At 40.2% G+C, this 20452-nt stretch overlaps 1 protein-coding gene across 1 annotated transcript in view; it reads left to right on the top strand.

Moving 5' to 3' along the window:
• The window catches only part of ctnnd2a (catenin (cadherin-associated protein), delta 2a), a 228178-nt gene that overhangs the window by 82938 nt on the left and 124788 nt on the right, over positions 1 to 20452 (top strand). Inside the window, exon 4 of the mRNA XM_029528938.1 lies at positions 20151 to 20185. Coding sequence (XP_029384798.1) covers positions 20151 to 20185 — 35 coding nt within the window. The remainder of the gene's footprint in view (positions 1 to 20150; positions 20186 to 20452) is intronic.

Genomic DNA, 20452 nt, shown 5'->3' with positions numbered 1-20452 from the left:
CCGTTTTATTAGTTGAAAGGTTCATAGCATGTGGAAGTCTGCTGTAAGTAGCCAAATATTTTAAAGCAGAGGTCAAATCAGATGACAGGAATCCAAGCAAAGGTAGGCAGTTGGTATGCAGATGAAACTGGAAGTTGACTGAACCGAATGTGGTCTTGAAGTGGCTGTTTTTGTTGTTCGTAATGGAATTAAGCATTTAGTTGTGAGAGATGGGAGTTGCACTGGTGTAGGTGTGAGGAAAGCAATGCAGGAGTGAGGGGAAAGGGAGACAAGGGTGCAGATGGGAGGGGCGGGGGGGGGGGGAGACAGCGAAAGCGAGAGATAGCTAATAAATAGCTTTCATTACCCTGTGGCAGCCGGAGAATAGGTTCGTTGATTTATTATCTTTCATTTTCCTTTTCTGTTCTCTTTCTCTTCATCGTTTTGCTCCTTCTCATTGTTTTTTTTTTTTTTATCCCCCACTCATATTTCTCTTGCTTTTCATGTCTGTCTCTCTATCCTCATCCATATGTTTTACAGAAGTAATCTTACTGTATTGTCACTGTGCTAATAAACTCCACAGTCACTTCAGTGTTACCAGTATGAAGCATGGGGGTTGTGTATATTTGGTAAACAGACAGATCACTTCAAACTATTTTTTTCCCCTGTGAGTTGGTGGTTTATGCTTGCAATATGCTTGAAACTAAGAGTCACGGGTCACAGAGAAGGAAACCAAGTGGTTTAAAATGGACAGGAGCATGTTATGTTTGTGTGATTGCCAGGGATATAACAACACAGGGAGAAATGGGTGCTAGGGAACTCAAATCCCTGGTTAATAAAGTTTTGCGGCACACACGCACATTTGAAATGATGTTTGCATGCCCTGCTGTAAATGCGCATGTGTAAGACGGAGGAAAAGGGACAATGTATGAGGTGTAAAGGCCTTGAGGCAGTAACAGCTTTCTGATTGTGTTTTTTGTACTTGCACGTCTGCCCGAAGTCCCCTTGGGTAGGTCAGAGAAAGGTAAAGCTTGAGTGTCCAAGAGCAGAGGGAGACAGTGGGAGAGGTTTCGGGGACAGGGGAGGCGATAAGTCACCACACACAAATGCTTGCCCTGCTGTTTGTTGGTGCCTGGTCCCAAAGCCTGTATAAGACTATTTATTCTAATCAAACTGTGACATTTAGTTCCACACCAGTGGGGACCAGCTCCACTCTTTGTGCTGTTTGTGTGAACGAACACACAAAGCAACACATTTCCTCCTGCCTATGGCCAAGACTGTTCTCAGGGGCAAACGCGCTCACCAGACTACAGACTTGTCCGGCCCCGAGCATCAGGCATTCACGCCCTTGGTATAGGCTTAGTCTTCACACACTTTAGAGTTGATCACAGCAACTAATAGATCCGATGCACACGGGGAATGCCGAACACCTTTAGAGGAAGTCTCATGTCTGTCATTTTTTTATAACGTAGTCTACCTTTGACTAATGTATCGTATGGTATTGCTTCGTATGTCTTTTCTTCTCTTCTATATTTATGAATCTTTTCTGCCCTTGTTTGTTTCATCACATGAATCTGAAACAGCTTTACAGGTATGTTTGTTTGCTTTAATTTATAAGACAGACAATCACACTCGGACAGCTCTTAAACTTCATCATGCAGATAGGATTTTACAGCTTTTTACGTGCTCTCGTTCTGCTCCTGACCACCGTCTTGTTTTTGCCACTGCTAAAATACTGTCCAATTACATTCCTTTATCTCACTACACCCCACTCTCGTCTCCTGTGTTGAGTGATAATAGAGGGATCCATCACACCATTAGCCGCAGGCGGTTTTATAAGCTCAGCAAAATGCTGCATAGAGGGAACTCAAATTATAGGGCTCCTGCATTACACCTTAAAATACACCTTGTGTTTGGGCGTGTGTGAGTGATGATACCAGGAGTCATGCAACCCCTAATGACTGATGATGCATTTCCAAGAGGAGACGAGAAAAATGGTGGCAGGTGGCAACATCTCTCACACGGCTCTTGTCACGACTGTCTATCTTTCTGTCTACCTCTTCTGTGTTGTTTCACCCACCCCCCACCCCCATCTGTCTGTCTTTCCCCTTAAATTACTTCTTGGCTTTTCACATCAGGGAGTGTTTTTTTTTTTTTCAGTCCGACAACACACGAATCACTGTAAAGGGACAAACCTTACCATGCATACAATTCAGGTTCACTGCTTCAATTTCAGTGAAAAGCATAAAACTTAAAATGTTTATAAAACTTTTATTTTATCAATGTGCTAATTGAAGAATGAAATTTTATCTCACCTTACTTAGCAGTGCAGTCAGAGGTCAAAGCAATTTAAAGCCACGCCCAGAAATGTGGACCGTTGTATAGAAAAATCCTTTTTGTCCGGTTGATGACTGAGCTCTGGCTCTGTCATTCCACAGAGAAACACTCTGCTTCAGCATGAAAACAAATAGAGTGCTTATGCAAGACTTTGCCCATTAAAGTTTGTCATTTTAATGGGTGGCTCAATGTGGCCAATTTCTGTGGTGCTTCTTCCTGATGGTGAACACGGAACCTGCTTTTTTTTCTCTTATCTCATTTATTGTGAAGGAAGAGTCTGAATTTGCTAATATTGAAATAAACCCCCCTCTTTTTTTTTTTCTTTTTTTTTTTTTTTTTGGACAAATCATATCTTGCAGACAGCTGTCCGATTTATCCCCGGGCGACAATATGTTTGACAGATGCACATAGAATGATTGTGACAGAAAGTCTTAAATGAATAAATATAGTTTAGATTTTTTAATTCCCAAAACTTTGCTTATTGAATTCCTCTATCTCTGGTGCCTGTTTCTGCTAATCTCTTTCTCTAATTGCTATACAACAAAGGTTTCACTGTATTTCAATTAAAGCAGATAATCAAACTGTGCGAGTGGCAGCCCACCATGACTTAACCCCTTTGACTCGTGAACCGCTGCTGAGTGGGGAAATGTGACTGTTGCCATCTTGGATTTTTGAAATCAGAACAAAATGCATTTGGAGGACACAGTGGAGCTGAAGTAGGGTGAGGGGTGGACCTAAACTTCTCTCTGGCAGGACGCCACACCTTAATGCACATCCTCTGATATCATTTGAGTAGAAACATGTTTTAAAAAAATTGCATAATGTTTTGAAGAAGGATCATACTAGTGATTAAGACTATAAACGCATTAGGAAAAACATTACTAAGGTAATAAATCAAGTATTTAGGTATGTATAGCCATTCTCACATATACTCCAATACAGCATTAAATCTTTGTGACTCATGGGGATCCCACATGATCATTGCAGAGTGTAGAATACACAATAAAGGTTTTAGACACTTCAGAAACCTATTTTTAGAGTTATGTTTATTTAGAGTTTAAGTTATGGCTTAGAGACATGTATTGCATGTCTTGCACATAGATATGGGACATTTTTAGTCTGTGAGACTGACACTGAGGATATTTCTGTTTATTGCACACTAGAGAGCCTGTTACATTTGAGCTATACCCTATCCAGGATTTTGTTAGCTCATTATTAGTATTGGTCATGTCAAGTATCCATAATCTTCCAATTTAATTTGCAAACTAAGTTGTCATGCCAATATGTGAGATAATTTCTATTTTCTTTTGAAACTTTAATTAGGCCCAGCAATGCCCACTGCCTGTGATTCCAGCTAGAAATCATGAAGGTGGAGATAGGCCATGTTTATTCCTTTAGGAGTCAGCAGCTGGTGACTCCATGTCAGTTGCAAGGAGATGGAGGCCTGCAGGGCCAACAACAACAACAGCAGCAGCAGCAGCAGCAGTGTGTGTGTGCATGCATGCATGTGTGTGTCCGTACAGCCGTATGTGTGTCCTCACACTGAGGGAAAACGGGGGTGTTTGGTTCATTAAACATGCAAATGCATGCTTATCTTCCCTCAACACTAGATAGTGGGGAGAATAGATAAGAACCAACGAAACCATGCCAGAGTGGCAGACAGTGAGGGAAAAACAGTGTGTGTGTGACGGGAAGAAACACAGAGAAAGCACAGAAAGGGAGAGATTGATTTTTTTTTTTTTTTTTTTTTTTTTTTTTAAAGCAAGGTGTGAGGGCAAAAAGGAGAGAGAGGCACAAAGAGATGGATGAGAAATGAGATTAAGGAAGATCCTGGACCAGATGTTATATAATAGGACACCTGATGGCTGTTTGAAACATGTCATGTTTCCCCTTTGTTTTTGACAGTAAGAGCCATAAAAGCACCTCCAATGGTCCCCGTGGGATTGTGTGACAGGTTTATTTATGTACGTCACAATTTATTATAGACGTCTGATCATATTTTCACAAAACATGGAAATATGATGCATATGATGATCTCATTGCTACCTGAGGCATGTTTCCTGCAAGGGATGAGGCAACAATAGTTTTAATTTGTGTTTGTTTCCTTTTAAACCAAAGCAGCAGTAAGTTTTCTTGCCGTGTGTGATCAGTGCTTAAGGGGCAACGTATTTTTTTTTTTTTTTTTTTTTTTTTTCACCCCGAGCTCATTATGCAATCTGTAAGTGTGTGTGACTGCAACATTTGATTTGCCATCGTTTTTGCCTTTGGTGCATGGACTTGTTCTTGGAAAGCGTGTGTGTGTGTTGGGTCAGTCAAGGCAGTTATAAGCATGCATTTATGTGAGACTGCTGTATCTGCTTTGCTCCAAATTGGACAGGAATAGCTGGAAAAAAAAGTGTGTATGCATTCATCCGCGTGCTGGGATGTTTTATAGATCACACGCTCAAAATGCTTGAAAGACTATTAACGTGTCTTTTAATATGCAGCATTTTTATGTGTGTGATTAATTTCACTGCTTGCCATCTCTAAGGTTTGTATTCCTCTGTGTTTTAGTGTGTGTGGTGACAGCGCCCTCAGTGCTGGGGAGAAAAGGTTTCCATCTAACAGGATTAAAGTAAGCCGGTTTCAAAAAAATGCCAACTGTAATTTATAACACTTAATTAGTACAAAACGCGGTGATCACAATGGAGATGACTTGCAGAAAGTGATTGCTTGTAATGTTACATATAAATCATTCAATATTGTAATTCGATTTGATAGTTTTTAAGCCCAGAGTTGAATAGTCTGCTGTCCCAGATGTGGAATGTCCATGCACAGGATATCTTGCTTTTATTCAGGTTAGCTCAACTCACCATCTCACCATCACCAGCTCAAATCCACTGAAGATATTTTGTATCCACTTCTGCAGATGATACTGTTAATGGTAATGCCCAAAGTGTGGTGGGGTTTCCTCACATCAGCTCACATTAGTCCACATTTGGTTTGCTTCAGCTGTATCGCTCCGATGAGATGCGTTTCAACTGTAGCCTCACAGCAGGGCACAGCTCTGTCAAGCCAGTGGTGTGTTAAGTTATTTCTATTACAAACTGAGACTTTTCCTACCAAGGCTGCTTTGCACTAAAAGCTCTCCACAGACAGCTGCTTTTAGGGTTTTTTTTTTTTTTTTTTTTTTTTTGGATGCTTTTATTGTGAAGAAGGAAGTGCAATGTGTGTGAGGTAAATGGTTTTAATGTGCCCCAGAGAAACTCTTAAAGAATATCCACTGAATATACTGCTGAATATACTCCCTCTGCTATTTTACCTGTTATTCTTAAAAAAATAAAAATAAAAATAAAAAAATAGTTATTGTATTTGATTTTGCTGCCTGGATTGAGCTGCCAAACTGCTTTGCACTGTGTTCAAACAATAACAGTAAACCTTTCTTGTCTCCTAATCTATCCATCCATCTTTACATCCCTACCTCCTTACATATACATCATTGATGCAAAGGCAATAAAATATATATTTTGCCAGTAAATATTTATGCTGGACATACGAGACTTAGAAGCCTGGCTGCTTTCAAGTTTTTGTCCCTTTACCGATGTCCTCAAAAGAATCTGTGCCTGAAGGCCTCAAAAAGCGCGTGTGTGTGTGTGTGTGTGTGTGTGCGCGCGCCACAGTGAGGCTGAGAGAACATTAAGAGAGAGGCAGAGAAGAATGAGTGAGTTTTCCTCTTGAGGTAGTGTACTCTGAGGCTGAAGATATCAATAACCAAAGAAGTTTGAGGAGTAGCTTTTTACTTGGAGTTAGGTTGAGCTGATGGTAGAACACAAATGAGTTCTAGGGACAGACTGTTTCGCAGTTTTCCTGTATTCACAAAACTGTGCTTGGCCTCCTGTTTTCACAAGCTGAAGTTTGTTAGTTTATCTTTGTAAACCTCAGCAACACCTTTCCATTGATACCTAATGAAAATGTGGCGGGGCAGCACCTGCTGTACCCCGCCCTGCCCAATGGGAGCTGGGTTCGGCTCCAGCACCCCCGCAACCTGTGCACAGATAAGCAGTGGAAGATGAATGAACGTAAATGCGAAGAGGACGAAAATTAACAAAAAGACAAACTGTCTGTTTAGATTTTTTCTGCGATGTTACCTCTGGCGGCTACGTGAGCAGACTTTTAAGCCTTCTGCAGCCTGAAACCACACAGAAACCACGCAGGACAAATGATTGATTGGATTCATTTATTGAAACATAAAGCAGTGCATGTTCCATACCATGCTGAACAAAGCATCATATACCCACAAAGTCTTCCTCGAGGAAGTGAGTAGGTGTGTTCCAGAAGACCAGGGGTTGGTTGTGGGGGCAGGATCCTCCCAGGAGCCATAACTGGATGATGTGATTACACTTTTCATTGTGACTTTTATCACCAGCTTTGGATGCTCTCAAATTGATTTTTGTTTGCATTGTAACCCAATGAGTCAGACGGCAGTCTGGGTATTGGGAATCACCCAATGACTCAAAACTAACATAATTCAGATGAAGTTCTGTGGAGAGTCATAGCTTTCAGGTTTCAACTTGAATGTGAGCTGAGTACAGTTTACAAATCAAGAATTTTTGAACGAGTGATACGAAGTCAAACTGTTTTTTACAGATTAGATATTGATTAGCAGCAACTAACAATATAGTTTCCTTTTTTTTTTTTTTCTCAGTTGAAACTTGCTCATGACAAAGTTTCTGAACTTAAACTTCCTATGTAACATGTGGATGTGTACTGTAAAACTGCATTTGTTATTATTGTTCCACTTGTCTCATAGCCAGTTTAAATCTGGTAAGTTTGTATTCTACTCTGTGGTTGGAGCCCTCGGGTACTTCCAGTGGCTATTTTCCACACAAAAAAGAGTGTTTTTCCTGATGAGATGAATCAAGCTCAAATGACAGTGATTGTAGTGTAAAATGATGAAGGATATTTTCAAAGAAGCAGAGGTACTAAGAACTCTCACACTTCAGGTCTTTTTTATTTTATTTTATTTTTTTGGTGAAAGAACTTTGATCACTGAATATAGACAGACGTTATCTTCAGCAGTAAAAATTAAAGCTCTGAATCACCAATGTCCACAGTGTACAGCAGCAGAAAGGCTAAAGCAGTAAATACTAAGATGGAACATGGGTTTGTTTGGATGCTTAAAGTGGAATGTGACTTCACTTGCTGGAAGTTGTTGCTCTTTATCATTCCCACCCACAGTGCAGAAGCTTCTAGGTAGAATATAAATTCACACATTTATTGTCCTCCCCTACCACTGTGATTACCGCATTCTTTAAAAAAAAAAAAAAAAAGGAAATTCTCCCATTTTCTCAATTGGAACAGTTTGTTATGACAAAGAAATGGATATGGAAGTTAGAGACAGAAAATTGTATTCAAATTTGTATTAGAGGCACTTTTCACAATATTTGACAACTGAAATGTGGACTGAATGGGAAATTTTTCAACCTCTAATTAAAAACATCACAATCAGAACAGTAAAACAACCAAACACCGATTAGCGGACTTAGCGCTGATTTGTGTTGTTTGTGTGTATAGTACTGAAAGCTGTAACAAACACACACCCAACTGCTAAATCAAATGTCTCTGAATTTTCAAGCCAATGTTGACTTGTGTCCAATTTGTGCCTCTTGAGGATAAAAATAAACAAAGGCAGACATCAAACCACATCACTCACAAGATACCTATGCCCTGCAATAGCCAGATGGCTTTTGTGTGCGTGTGTGTGTGCGTGCTCCTGGAGTCACTGTAGACAAGTCAATATGATATATTGCGATAGCTGGATAAGCCACTTCCTCACCTACCAGTTAATTAAAACCTCAGGCTCAGGGCTCCAGTTCATGTCACATCACTTCACTCTTATCAATCAATCATATACAGTATATGCATAAGTTCCTCCATGCTGTATTTATGTATCCATGCAGGCTGCGTGAACAACTTTATCGTCATGTACGCCGACACACATGCAACTACATCCTGCTATTTATATATTAGATCATGAATATTATTCACTTGACAGGTCCAACAAAGCATTGATAGACACTGTTTTCTGTCAAGACTTGACTGAATGTGTAGGAACAGATTAAAAGGAAATTATTGGTTATATCCAAGATGTTTGTTGTTGTGGGAGTATAATGTGTCCACTCCCAACTTCTTTGAACAAATGTTGCATTAAACAAGTGAATCAGCCTGAAGTACCAGTAAATGAACGTTGCCCTGGAGAGTTATTCTAAGTGACCAGAAGAAACCCTTAAGACTGAGCTTCGTAACAAAGAAGAATCTAAAGCTTCTGTGTAACAAGATTTGTGACTATTCTGCTGTCAAGAGGCTTTGAGCTGATTTGTTTGTTCATCACACTGACCCTTGTGAGTGTACACAGCATGAACGGTATCAGACTCTTGGCTAACAGTCGTTCCTTTTCCACATTGAATGCTGTGAAATCTTCAACTTCAAGCTGTCAGCTTTCAATAATGAAAGACATTGATGTATGGAGCGCCTGTTGAGCTGTTACGTTGATCAGAGTCAGGCAGCAGCTGCTCATATGGAGTGTACTGTGTGTGTGTGTATGTGTGTGTGTTTGAGGCCACAAGGTAATGGTTAATGGCCTTCTGGGAGCCTTAAAGAGACACACAGATACACACATTGTCAGGAGGACACTTAATGACATTCTCTTGTCCCATACCCTATGCACGCTGTCTAACCTAAACACCCAACTCCAAACCTTACGCTAAGCACAAAAGCACACATACACGCGCTAATATATCCCCTCACTGGAGTGGAAGCTGCTGAGAGCGACTCCGTGACTCCCACTAAATCATTGGTTAGATTATCCTCCAAGGGATGAGTGATTTACACCGTCGCCTGCTTCAGCACCCAAAAGCTCTGAGGTGTCCTCATCGCCCATGACATCACACTACTGCCCTTGTGTGTGTGTGTGTGTGTGTGTGTGTGTGTGTGTGTGTGTGTTTCACAGTGCTTGACGGGCTGTGGGAGATTACAATTTATTCCGCAGACAAGATAGAGACAGTGGGGTGATTTTGCTTGTTGTCGAAAAGAAATATGACTTTGGCAAACACAGAGTGTCCACTAGCATAAATGGACTCTTAAAGCACAAGAAGTGCCCCCTTCCACTCATCTCAAGGAAGAGATTTAGTGTTGATAGGAGGAGGGAAGTGTGGGATTGCCACAAAACTGCAGAAAAGGCTGTGCCACTTGCATCAAATGATACGTCAAACAGAGGGATCAGATATATGGCACCTTTTTCCTCCAAGTCAACCGAAATATGGGAGTATAAAATTGCGATTGAAACTCAACATGTGCCATGCATTCATTTTTAGGCACCACCCACTTTATTGAAGTCACAGCTATTCAGTCACAATCACTCATCTTCTACCGCTTACCAGTTTCTGGGTTGGGGGGGTTGCTGGAGCCAAACCCCGCTTACATTGGACGAGGGCGAGGTCCACCCTGGACAGGCCACCAGTCGATCGGTGGGAGAACACACAGAAACAGAGACCGACAACCACTCAGTCACCGCTTAACCTAAACCTGCAAGTCTTCAGATGGTGGGAGGAAACCGGAGAGCCCGACGGAAACCCATGCGGGCACGGGGGAACATGCAAAGTCTAAACAGAAAGGCCCCAGTCCTCAGAACTAAAACTTATTGTGGGACAACAGTACTAGTCAATAGTTTAGATAAATATTCCAGAGATTGACTTGCATGCTGTCGGACCTTAGTTAGTGACAATGACAGCTCTTCATGTGAAATCAATCTCACTGGGTGAGGCCTAACTGTTTCTGACTGCGAGCCAGCAACACAGTTGGCAAATTATGATGACTGTTGCAGCCAAGTGTTCACTTTGGTTTCTGTAATCTTGGTTAATCTTTTGCTGTTTGGCCAATAATTTTCCATCAGTAATACAGTGGTGTGTGTGAGCATGCTTACTGGGGTCAACATCACATTGGATTTTAGTGTTTGCGCTTTCATCAACTCATCCCCAGATAGAAAATGCCTTTTCTGCTGAAAAACCAAATTTTCATAACACCACTCAAAACTTGGAATGGGGATTGATTAAAATTTTATTGACATCAGTACTATTATCAGTGCTGCCTCTTATCTAGTTTATTTCTTTATTGACTTCCTTAATAAATCCTCATCAATTCTGTTTAAAAAAAAAAAAAAAAGCAGGCCAACACAGGTTTTTGCCACACAGTCACACCTGACTTAGCCATAGTTATACAACGTAAACCTATCCCATAAACCTATAGCCTGTGGCTGCAACTTTATCTCATTTTAAAGGCTGCGTTGGGGCAGTGCAAATAAACTTCTCCAGACTTCCTTTAATAAATGTTAAATTATAACATTTATACTGTAGTGAATATGCCATGGTTGTTAACATTTCAAATTAAATATTCAATCAATAGTTAATGCCGGTCCATTCTGCCTAAGTCTAGAGCAATTACCCGCTGGGAGACACAGTCATTGCTGTATTGTTTGGACATGTCCCTGCAGATGTTTTATGTATGTGTGTTCATACATTATGAGATTCCCTTTTCCAACCTACAGTATGTATACAGTGTTGCCCAGTAGCATTAACAAAGCTATTGAAGAGCTGTATTTCACTCTGACTGTCACAGAACAGCCCTGCAAGCGGCTGATACCAAACAGAGCGCGCTGCCTGGCTGCAAGCTAGTGCTTATAGCAAGACAGCAGTTATTTGCTGGCATCAACCTTTTACCTGAGTGCTGTTCCAGTAATTCACTATGCCTTTTTTGTGTTTCTCTTCTACTTCCAGTTTGTGGAGCCTCGCTCCATTTGTGTAAGCATTTGATCAAAAGATTGGGGTCATACAATTCTGATGGTTCAGACAATTTGGAACCAGACTCTCAGTACAGTTGATTTGCTGTCTGTTAGCTGACTGTTTCCTGAGATCGGTGGGCCAGCGATGAGTTGATATATCATCGGTCCTTTAGAATTTGTTGCAGTAATTAGTAGCCTGTGGTATTATTATTCATATGTAAATTTGTGTCGTTATGCCAGTTTTACTGCAAATCTGTCACTTGCGATCATGATTCAGTTACGGGGGCGTTGAGCCAACACTGCATATCTTTCAGTCATCACCTCTGGTTTTGTCTAATGGTCTGTTTTACATCACGTTATAACTAAAAGGTGAATACTATTTTGGACACAAATACAAAAATTCGAAAAGGAATCGTATGAGAAGCTCATTCTACAATTCGAGGCAGAGAAGTTGCTTTCAGGTAGAGAGTGTAAGTGAATCACCACTGACCTTGAGAAGTCATAGTGCAGCAAAGTGTTGGATACTGAATCAGCATCACATTTCTTTGAATCCTTGCTGTTGCCATTTCATCAGAAAGTCAGCAGTCTACTCCTGGCGATTGGATGCCTGGCAGCAGCCTCCAACGCCTGAATGGTTACTTTACTTACCATTGAGTAGCTTGTATTTTATTTACTATCTGCTAAACTGTCTGCTGTGCACAGTCCTACACATATTACATTTCTCCTGGGTGTCTGCATGCATCTACAATGCACTGCATTGTAAATAGGTTATGCACAAACCAACTTTGTTCTGCGTGATACAACAAAAAAAGTCAATAATTCCTGGTCAAATAATGATGGACAGGCAGATATCAGGCTCGTAGTTGATTGAAGTCAAGTTTAACGGCATCCACAGATCAATGATACAGATCATGTTCAGATTTTATCCAGTTGTTCATTAATTTATCAAAGTAGAGCTTTTAAACTCCAGCTGAGTAACATGTCATAACAGTCTTGCTGCAGTGAGCCCTGTTAGATGAGTATAATGCTGAGTATAATACAGTTCACAGCCAGTGTCAGGCCACCCGTCCCTGGTGAATTATGCATGGATGTATCATCTGTGCTGGTGCAAAACAGCGATAGCCCACCTATCATGATATCTATAATAGCTTGATGATTTAGACACACACAACAGATGTGCCTGAGCTGAAATAGTACAATTAGCAGGTGCTGCTCATAATGCAAACCTACAAATGTGCATGCGTAGGCACACTCAAGTAACTGAATGAATGTATTTTAGAGCATGTGCACATGTTTGTGTATGGGTATGTGTGTCTTTGTTTGTGTGGAGAGCGTGTCTGGTAAGGCTGCATGACAACAGATTACTTCTTTTGTTACTTCCATTCATGCTCATAATTGACTCACAAATAAACGCAAAATACTTAAACACAAACAACATGCAGACACACATGCTGCTTAGCTAAACATCTGCATGTGAGTGTGGAAGACCTTAATGTGGACAGATGGGAAAGCGGAAAGTTTTTGTTGCAGCTGTCAGTAGTCAGGCATTAAAAATCATTTCTGTGACTAGACAATTCTCTTCTAGTCCTACTGTTGAACTGTCAGTCAGCTGTCAGATGCACAAAGGTTCTTCCTTAGCCTTGTTGTGAGCATAATAGACTTGGTTTTTGAATAGAGTATCAGAGAGCTCACACTTGGATGTATAAATACTCGCACATGTGCACGCACATACATACTCTTACATACTGCATATAGTCAAAGCAGACAAGCCTACATGCACCCAAGAAACATTTTGTTTTTCAGCTTCAGTGTTTCGACTTTGTAACATTTTGCGTTAGTCTGAGTTGAGGGACTGATATAGTTTTATGTTGATCTCGTTCTTTTACTCACATTGTCATATCGCCCACTCCCAACACAAAGGCAATTTAAATTCTCTGTCAAACACGCACACATGCACACACCCCACCCCCACACCCTATACAGAGCATTAAAAGCCCACTCCAGATTGACAGATTACCGTTATGTTGTCGCACAATGCTGACAATGATGATGTAAAATGCGGTTGTTATGACAACTACCAGCGGGAAAGTTTGCATCCATTCAACAGACACATCCTCAAAAAGGGGAGCGGTTCCCAAATCATATGCATGCAGAAAAGTGGTGTGCGCACAACTTTTTCATTACATTTGCTGGCATTTTCACACTGAAATGAATGAGCTGTGCCACATGGAGATACCTTATGTTCTCACACCGTGTGAGGCTGAGGCTCAGATCACTTATTTGTTTTTCAGTCCATAACTGGAAATACTCACATCAATCACAACATCGATGCAAATGTCCTATAAGGTTTTTGGTTGATTGTTTGTGAACTTTTGGATAAATCCCACAGGACAGATTTTGCCAATATGATAAATTCAGTGATGGATTGATTACAGTCAACCAAAGCCTCTCAGCGCTCTCAACAGTTTAATAATCAAAAAAAGAAAAAAATGTAATGTTCATACTACTGCTGTTACATTCAATCAGGATTCAGTCCAGGGTGTCTTGAATATTAAAATATTGATATTTCGATTAATTTTTAAGTTGATATATAAATCCAAAATGTGTCTGAATCATTATAGATTAACAGAACACTATGCCACTCAAGATCATTCAAAGCATGTGGATTCACTCATTGCAATTTATAAATGGCCATCTATTGAACACTAATAGGTGAACATGTGTACAATTATTAGATTAAAATCTACAAATGCATGTATAACAACCCTCTACACTATTTATAGACGTTGCATTTATTATTGCTCTTAGTGATTTTGAGGAATTTATTTAAATGCAGCAGGGTGAGTGTGTCCTCTATCAAGCCTCCCGTCACCCTTCTCCAACTTTTTTCTCAAATGGCCACATTGTTGCATAAATGTTTTAGGGAGGAATCTAGTCATTGAAAGTCATTCAGACAGAATTAGTACTGTGGGTTTATGTATGGTATAATGTAGATGGACAACTAAATGGACAGTATTAGATTAAATTTAACCCCAGTGAACAGCATCTCATTTTACAATTGTTGAAAAACATGGTGGCAGTTAGTTCCCCACCTCCTCCTCCAATGAAAAACCTGAGATTATGCTGACAAGTCCAAGGCCGTCAATCCTGCTGGTTCAGCTGTCCCTGAACAGACACTGAATCCCTCCCAGAGTGCTTCAGCTGACCTTGACATCAGACCTTTTTTCAGGGAGTATTGTTATGGAGGTCCATAGAGATCCAGTAGCACTTTTTCAATTCTTACTCCCGATTCATACTTCATGCTCATGTTGGCACATACATCTAATCCATACACTACAATTTGCTGGACTTTTATGTGATATATATCTGACACTGAGATATTCATTTTTATTTGAGGTTAAGTGAGCTGGAAAGTTCAGTGATAAAAGGGAGGAAATACCACCTTATGCATCTTGATGTTGATGAAAGATCTTGATGAAAGACTAAATCAAAGTATTCATTGAAAGCTGCAGCTCATTCAAGAATAGAAATACTTTTTCTTTCAGCTCTACAAAAAATATTTTTGTAGCAAGTTGCTGTTAAATACTTTGAATGATTGTGTATGCTTTTGTCATTCTTCCAAAAATCTGTCTATTAAACAGTGAGGAAAGACAAGCAATTATACAGTCTTTATGGTGACATGTTGTCTTTGGACAGTCAGAGAGCCAAAGGCATTATGTTTTCAAGTTGTGCGTGTGCATTTGTACATCCACCTCTTCTTAATAAGATAGCTCGGCCATGTTATGAGGGAATTACTTCAGGTTTGGTTCAAACCTTCACTTGGATTAAGGATGAGCTCCTATGATCAAAAGTTGAGGTCATTGTCACTTCTTTAAACACAACTTTGTCGACAACTCATTTTGTTTCCACTAAATATGACACAATTGACACAGGGGTCTTTATAGTTTGTTCTCGTCGTCTTAAACTTGTACACAATACACAAACTGAGTAGTTTGTAGTTTACTATGTCTTTGAAGATAGATATAAAGTGAGCACATAAAAAAAAATCACATAAATGTCATCTGTCAACCCTGATCCTCACCTGCGCTGATTCTAGGTGACTTTCAGACCTGACAAATTTGGCACATCTCTTCAGTAACATGAATTATTACCTTTTTAATTGCCTGTAATAATCAAGGGACGTCTGTTCTGTATCACCTGCCCTCATAACAGGCTCCGCTGCGTGTTATGAGGGTGTGCCTGACAAACTCTGGAGGGAATGAACAGATGCTCTTTGGGAGGAAATTCCTTGAGGGAAGATGCAGCTTTTTTTTTCGCCCTCCTCTTCTGCAGTTTTGGCAGCACCTCTCCGGATGCTCTTTGCTGATGATATGAATGCGGCCATTGTAGTTACAAATGAGAGAAATTCACACTTGTGGAAATTGTGTTTTTGATTAAAAAGACCTTTTTCCTCACTCTACTTCTGCTTTTGTTAGTCCAATGCAAAATTAAATATTTTTAAACACAACATTGTGGAACTGGAAGATGTCTGTCATATTCGGTTAAATGTGGTTTGAAAACATTCCTAACTAATTTAGACTTGGTAGGTAATTACGGAAAATTCAGTTGGCCCCAGTTAGCACCTCAGCTCAAAAAAAAAAAAAACAAACCTAAAATTCCTAAAACACACAAATATAAAACAAGGATTTAGGCATAGATAGTTTTTAGACAGCAGAAATGAGTTCTTGGCTATGTCTTAGTAAGGCATTAGTAAATGTCTCGCCAAGGATTCTGGTCCATTAAGCTTCTGTTTTAGTGGTGGATGAAATAAGCCAGGACTGCACACCAAGACTTCCATTAATTCCTCTCCCAAATCAACAGGATAGCGATTATTGAAGACATTAAGTGCTTTTAGTTAAATGTTTTTGTAAATTTGACACCTTGCATATGTTGTTAAAAAAAGGTGTTCATGGATTTGTAAATCTGTGCATATATGTGCCACCTGTACGCTTCATACCCCAAATCTTTTCTTAAAATGACTGAACCATAGAGGTAACCAAGATGGAAGTAGGAGTCAGGGAGGGAAGCAGAACCCTGGACTTGCAAGGCAACCCGACTCTTTTCTCTTGACTAACCCGATACTCTCAACCCGGTGTCTGGCTTAGAGCGCTGTCAGCAACACACATAGGAGACACTCAAAAGTGCAGAGGCATTTCAAAATAGAGCTTTGACCTAGACACTAACTCCGATGTGGGATTCCCGGGTTATACTTTAATATGAGTTCACTGGTAAAGGAAAGTCAGAAAACTGTGGGGCAGATGCTCAGCAGCGGAGATAAGTGTTATCAGATATGCATGGGGGTGGATGAACTGAATATATGTTTGCTTTCCTTGTTGATACAGTGTAACGTTGAAAAATACCCGCCAGTGATTGTAATTGTTATTAAAATTATATAAGGAAAAGCATTAACCAGTGAACTACAAGTACCAGAGCTATTATTTTTGGTTAGGTTGCAGTTAAGCATGTTGTCAGCAGAGTTTGCTCCTGAATGCTTTGCCTGTACAGTGCACTTTTTTGTGGATGCCCTGTGTCGTGTGAGAACAAGCTGTGAACGTGAGCATGTGTGTTTGCTTGCTGAGCATACATACCCATGCTCACATTGAGGCTGACAGCCTTATCGGGGCAGGCAAGTGTTCTTAAGTGCCACTATCTGTGAAAGGAAGCAGCTGGAGGATTTGAGCAGAACCTTGTGTGACAGTGTGTAACTCTCTCAGAGTAATGCTCTCCATGCTGTTGACTAATAACTCATAAAGGATGTGGCTGCTGGGATTCCTGGGTTAAGTCCCTCAGTCTTTGTATCCCTGTGAGACAAATGCGCGCACACACACACACACTAGCCCTCACCAAAGCACAAATTAGGCTGATGGGAGCAAACCATATATTTCTCCCAGGCTTGGTGAATGCTAAGTAGTGTGTGCGCACACGTGTGGATTGCACAGGGAACGGTAGAGGACGCTGTCTGTTGATTTAAGCTGCGTGAAGGTTAAGAGCGGAGTTGTGAATATAAGATGTCTCTCTGATATAGACTCACTCGTAAAAGAGATGCACTGCCTTGCTGGGTGTAATGCCGTGCCATTGTAGGTGAGAGTGTTCAGCGCTGTGGAATAATGCTTATTAAATCACTCTTTCCTGTCAACCAGCTCTCAGCGTGCCTCATGCTAATTTTTCTTTCTCTATTTTACCCCCTCTCCCTCTCGAACCCAACTACACTGTAACATGCTGACACATTGTTTGCTACTGTTACCCTGTTGGCTTTTTTTCTCAGTCACATGAAAGCACAGTTGTGCCATCACTTAGTTTTTAATCTGATGTAGTGTTTTGTTTTTTTTTTTTGTTTTGTTTTTTGTTTTTTTTTTTTCTACCTCGGATGTGTGCTTTAATTCTGTTCAGGCAACAGACATTGGCGATACAGCAAATCCAAATTCCATCTGACCTGATGATGCATTTTCTGCATTTTTGTCTCTCTCAATTACGGCCAGTGTGTTAAGCAGGTGTAAAATAGGAGATGTAAAACCAAAAACCAAACAAATTGTAATTAAAAGGCATAATTAAAGAAAAAAACAAAATCAAAAATGATCTTTAATGTAAGGGACCATGACAGACCAGTCAGGGAGAATTGAATGTAGCAGAGCATAAAGGCTATGGTCATCCTGAAAAGTATGTTCTTTAACCTTCCACTGCCAGGCAGAGACTTACTGAGTAATCCTAATTCATATTCAGACGGTTAAAGAGATTCACTCAAGAAAGTCGCACTTTTTGCTACCTTAACAACTGCATAGCAACTGGAGTGTAATTGCCTTATTTAAAATTTCTCCCCCGGTGCAAGCATTTGATCCAAAGGCTTTTTGGTCATAATCCCACTTCACTAACCTTCAGGTCCAGCAAGCTGCAAATATGAATTTTTTTCATTTTAATATGTTTGAGCTGATCAGTCAGTCAGGACAGTAATTGTTAAGTCTAAACAATAAACAGGAATGTATAGTATAGACAAATCAGCAAATTTGGCCATTGGGATGTTAAAAAAGTTAGTTTTCTCAAAAAGCCTAGTCAAAAGATAATTCAACCCAAGTTCAACCGTCTCCCACATTGCTGTGATTCAATTTTTGCTTAGCTAATTTGTAACGGATCCAACTCTTCCTGCATTCGCGCTGCATTCATGTGTGCTCCGTCGGTGTGATTATCAGTGGTTAGCGGTTGCATAACAATTACTTTCAACTAAAAGGAAAAGCAGGACAAGCTGCATCCGGAGGGCAGAATAAGAAGAATCATGCAGATGCAGACAAAATCTTCAGAGACAGAAAAACAATTGACTTGAAGCTAAAAGTTAATATTGACTCCTGAAACTATTTGGTAGAATAGTTTTCCTGTTTTTCTTTCTTTCCTTTTTTGAGCCAGCCATCTGCTGTACAGCCTTATAGCATATAGCCTGTCATTTTAATGGTAAGCAGCTGGTCTTCCTATGTATTATAGAAAATGTAAATGAATATTTTTGCCCTACGGATCTTTGGTCTCGGCAAGTTTCACTAGTCAAATTGATACATTCAGGTTTACAGATGGTTATGGTTTCATTCTGGACCCAGAGGTTGTGCTGTGCCGCTGTCTGCAGGCTAACCTAATCATTTATACCAGAAGTGAGATTTCAGCAGCTAATAAGCACTACTGAAGCATCCATCTGTTCAGTCCACGTGAACTCTGACCTCTGGTCTGGTCATCACGTTTCAGAACCAGCTGGCCTGTCAGCAGCATAGGTCCTGAAGTTCTGCAAGGACAGAAGCCAAATTGTCTCACAAGGCTGACTGATATCAGAAGTTTGTCGAATTAGAAGGAGAAGGAAAATAAAAAAAGAAAGTCATTCAATGAGATTCAAATACCAAAATGATCAGACTTCAAAATAACATTTTCAGTTCTCTTCTTTTGTTCTTTATTCATGCTGACCTTAATGGCCTCTCCCCTTGTCTGTATTAAGCACAGGCTTTATAACAAGGCAATGTGCATGACAATTGACTGCTTTGTTTGAATTCAAAGCAGTTTCAGCCGGTTCAATCATACGAGCAGAAAATGCCCTTCTTCTGAGGTCCAAAGCTTTCTGAGCCAACCAGAGACACAGACAGATGCACACAGATAAATGCATTAAGTCATTTTCATATACCTCTTCAAACTTGTATACACAAAAGAAGGCACGCAAGCACTTTATACACAAATTGTAGGATGACACCCAAGGCACACACTTTGACGGAAATTCAATTAGAAAGTTGGGCATGAGGAATACTGAGCAGCCATAATATAAGAACTGCAGAAACAAGCCAGGTAATCTAAACAGCTAGTTTAATGGTGTAGATGAAGTCAGATGAATCTGTCTGCATTCATCAGTCATTCTGTCCATGTGTGGATTGATCACACAGTTGGCAACTCTAACCTGTCTTTAAGTTCCTCTCTCTGCCCGTCTGTTTACCTCCACCTGTCTTTATTTTCCTCTCTGTATTCCCCCACCACCATCAATCACAGATCAATTGGCAGTGATCAAAAGAATGGAGAAGATCAGAACCTGTGTGGGCCAATGAGCGGGACTGTTTGCATGCGTAGCTGTAGATGTAGAGGTCCACAGCCTTTTAAGGAAATGGCCTGAAATGACATTTCGGAGTGCGTTTTTACTTCTCTTCAGCAGAATGGAACATTAAAGAAAGCCACTTATTGACTTGGTTGCTTTTAGTGCCGCATATATTAAACATGGTAAACATGGTGGACACAGGTAAAAGTGGTAGCTGAAGTTTTCCTCTATAAATAAGAAATCAAGGGTGACTGAACCATGTCTCCATTCCAAGGTTTGGTCTTCACTGTAACATGTACAAATACTTACCAAACAGTTTTTATTGTGCTGTCATTTTAAAATGTGGCCATTACTCTACTGCCTTCTTATGTGTTAGTGCTGTCTTTCCCCCTTGCTATTATTTTTATTAGTAAACACCTTCTTCTTTTGCAGCTCGACAGATGAGCAGTTTCGCTGGAACGCTCAAGGTAAAGTTCACCGTGAATATTTGTGCAAACACACAGATCCTGCTCGGCTGGGCATGTAAAGGCATTATTGCATGAATTGACCTACATAAACCCTTTTTTAATACTGTTTTTAAAGGCTACATACATATTTATATATACACAAATTCTCCTATTTACTTACACATATTTAACATTCAGCTCTTGATGAGGACCAAGCAGGGTCCTTTCCAGCTTATAATATAAATGTTCAAAAGCTCATAACTGAGACCTTTATGGACCGTGGGAGTA

The sequence above is a fragment of the Echeneis naucrates genome, chromosome 20 (genome assembly GCF_900963305.1).
Source record: "Echeneis naucrates chromosome 20, fEcheNa1.1, whole genome shotgun sequence".
Taxonomy (NCBI): domain Eukaryota; kingdom Metazoa; phylum Chordata; class Actinopteri; order Carangiformes; family Echeneidae; genus Echeneis; species Echeneis naucrates.
The sequence above is the reverse complement of the archived record's forward strand: the minus strand, read 5'-3'. Positions and strand labels throughout refer to the sequence as shown.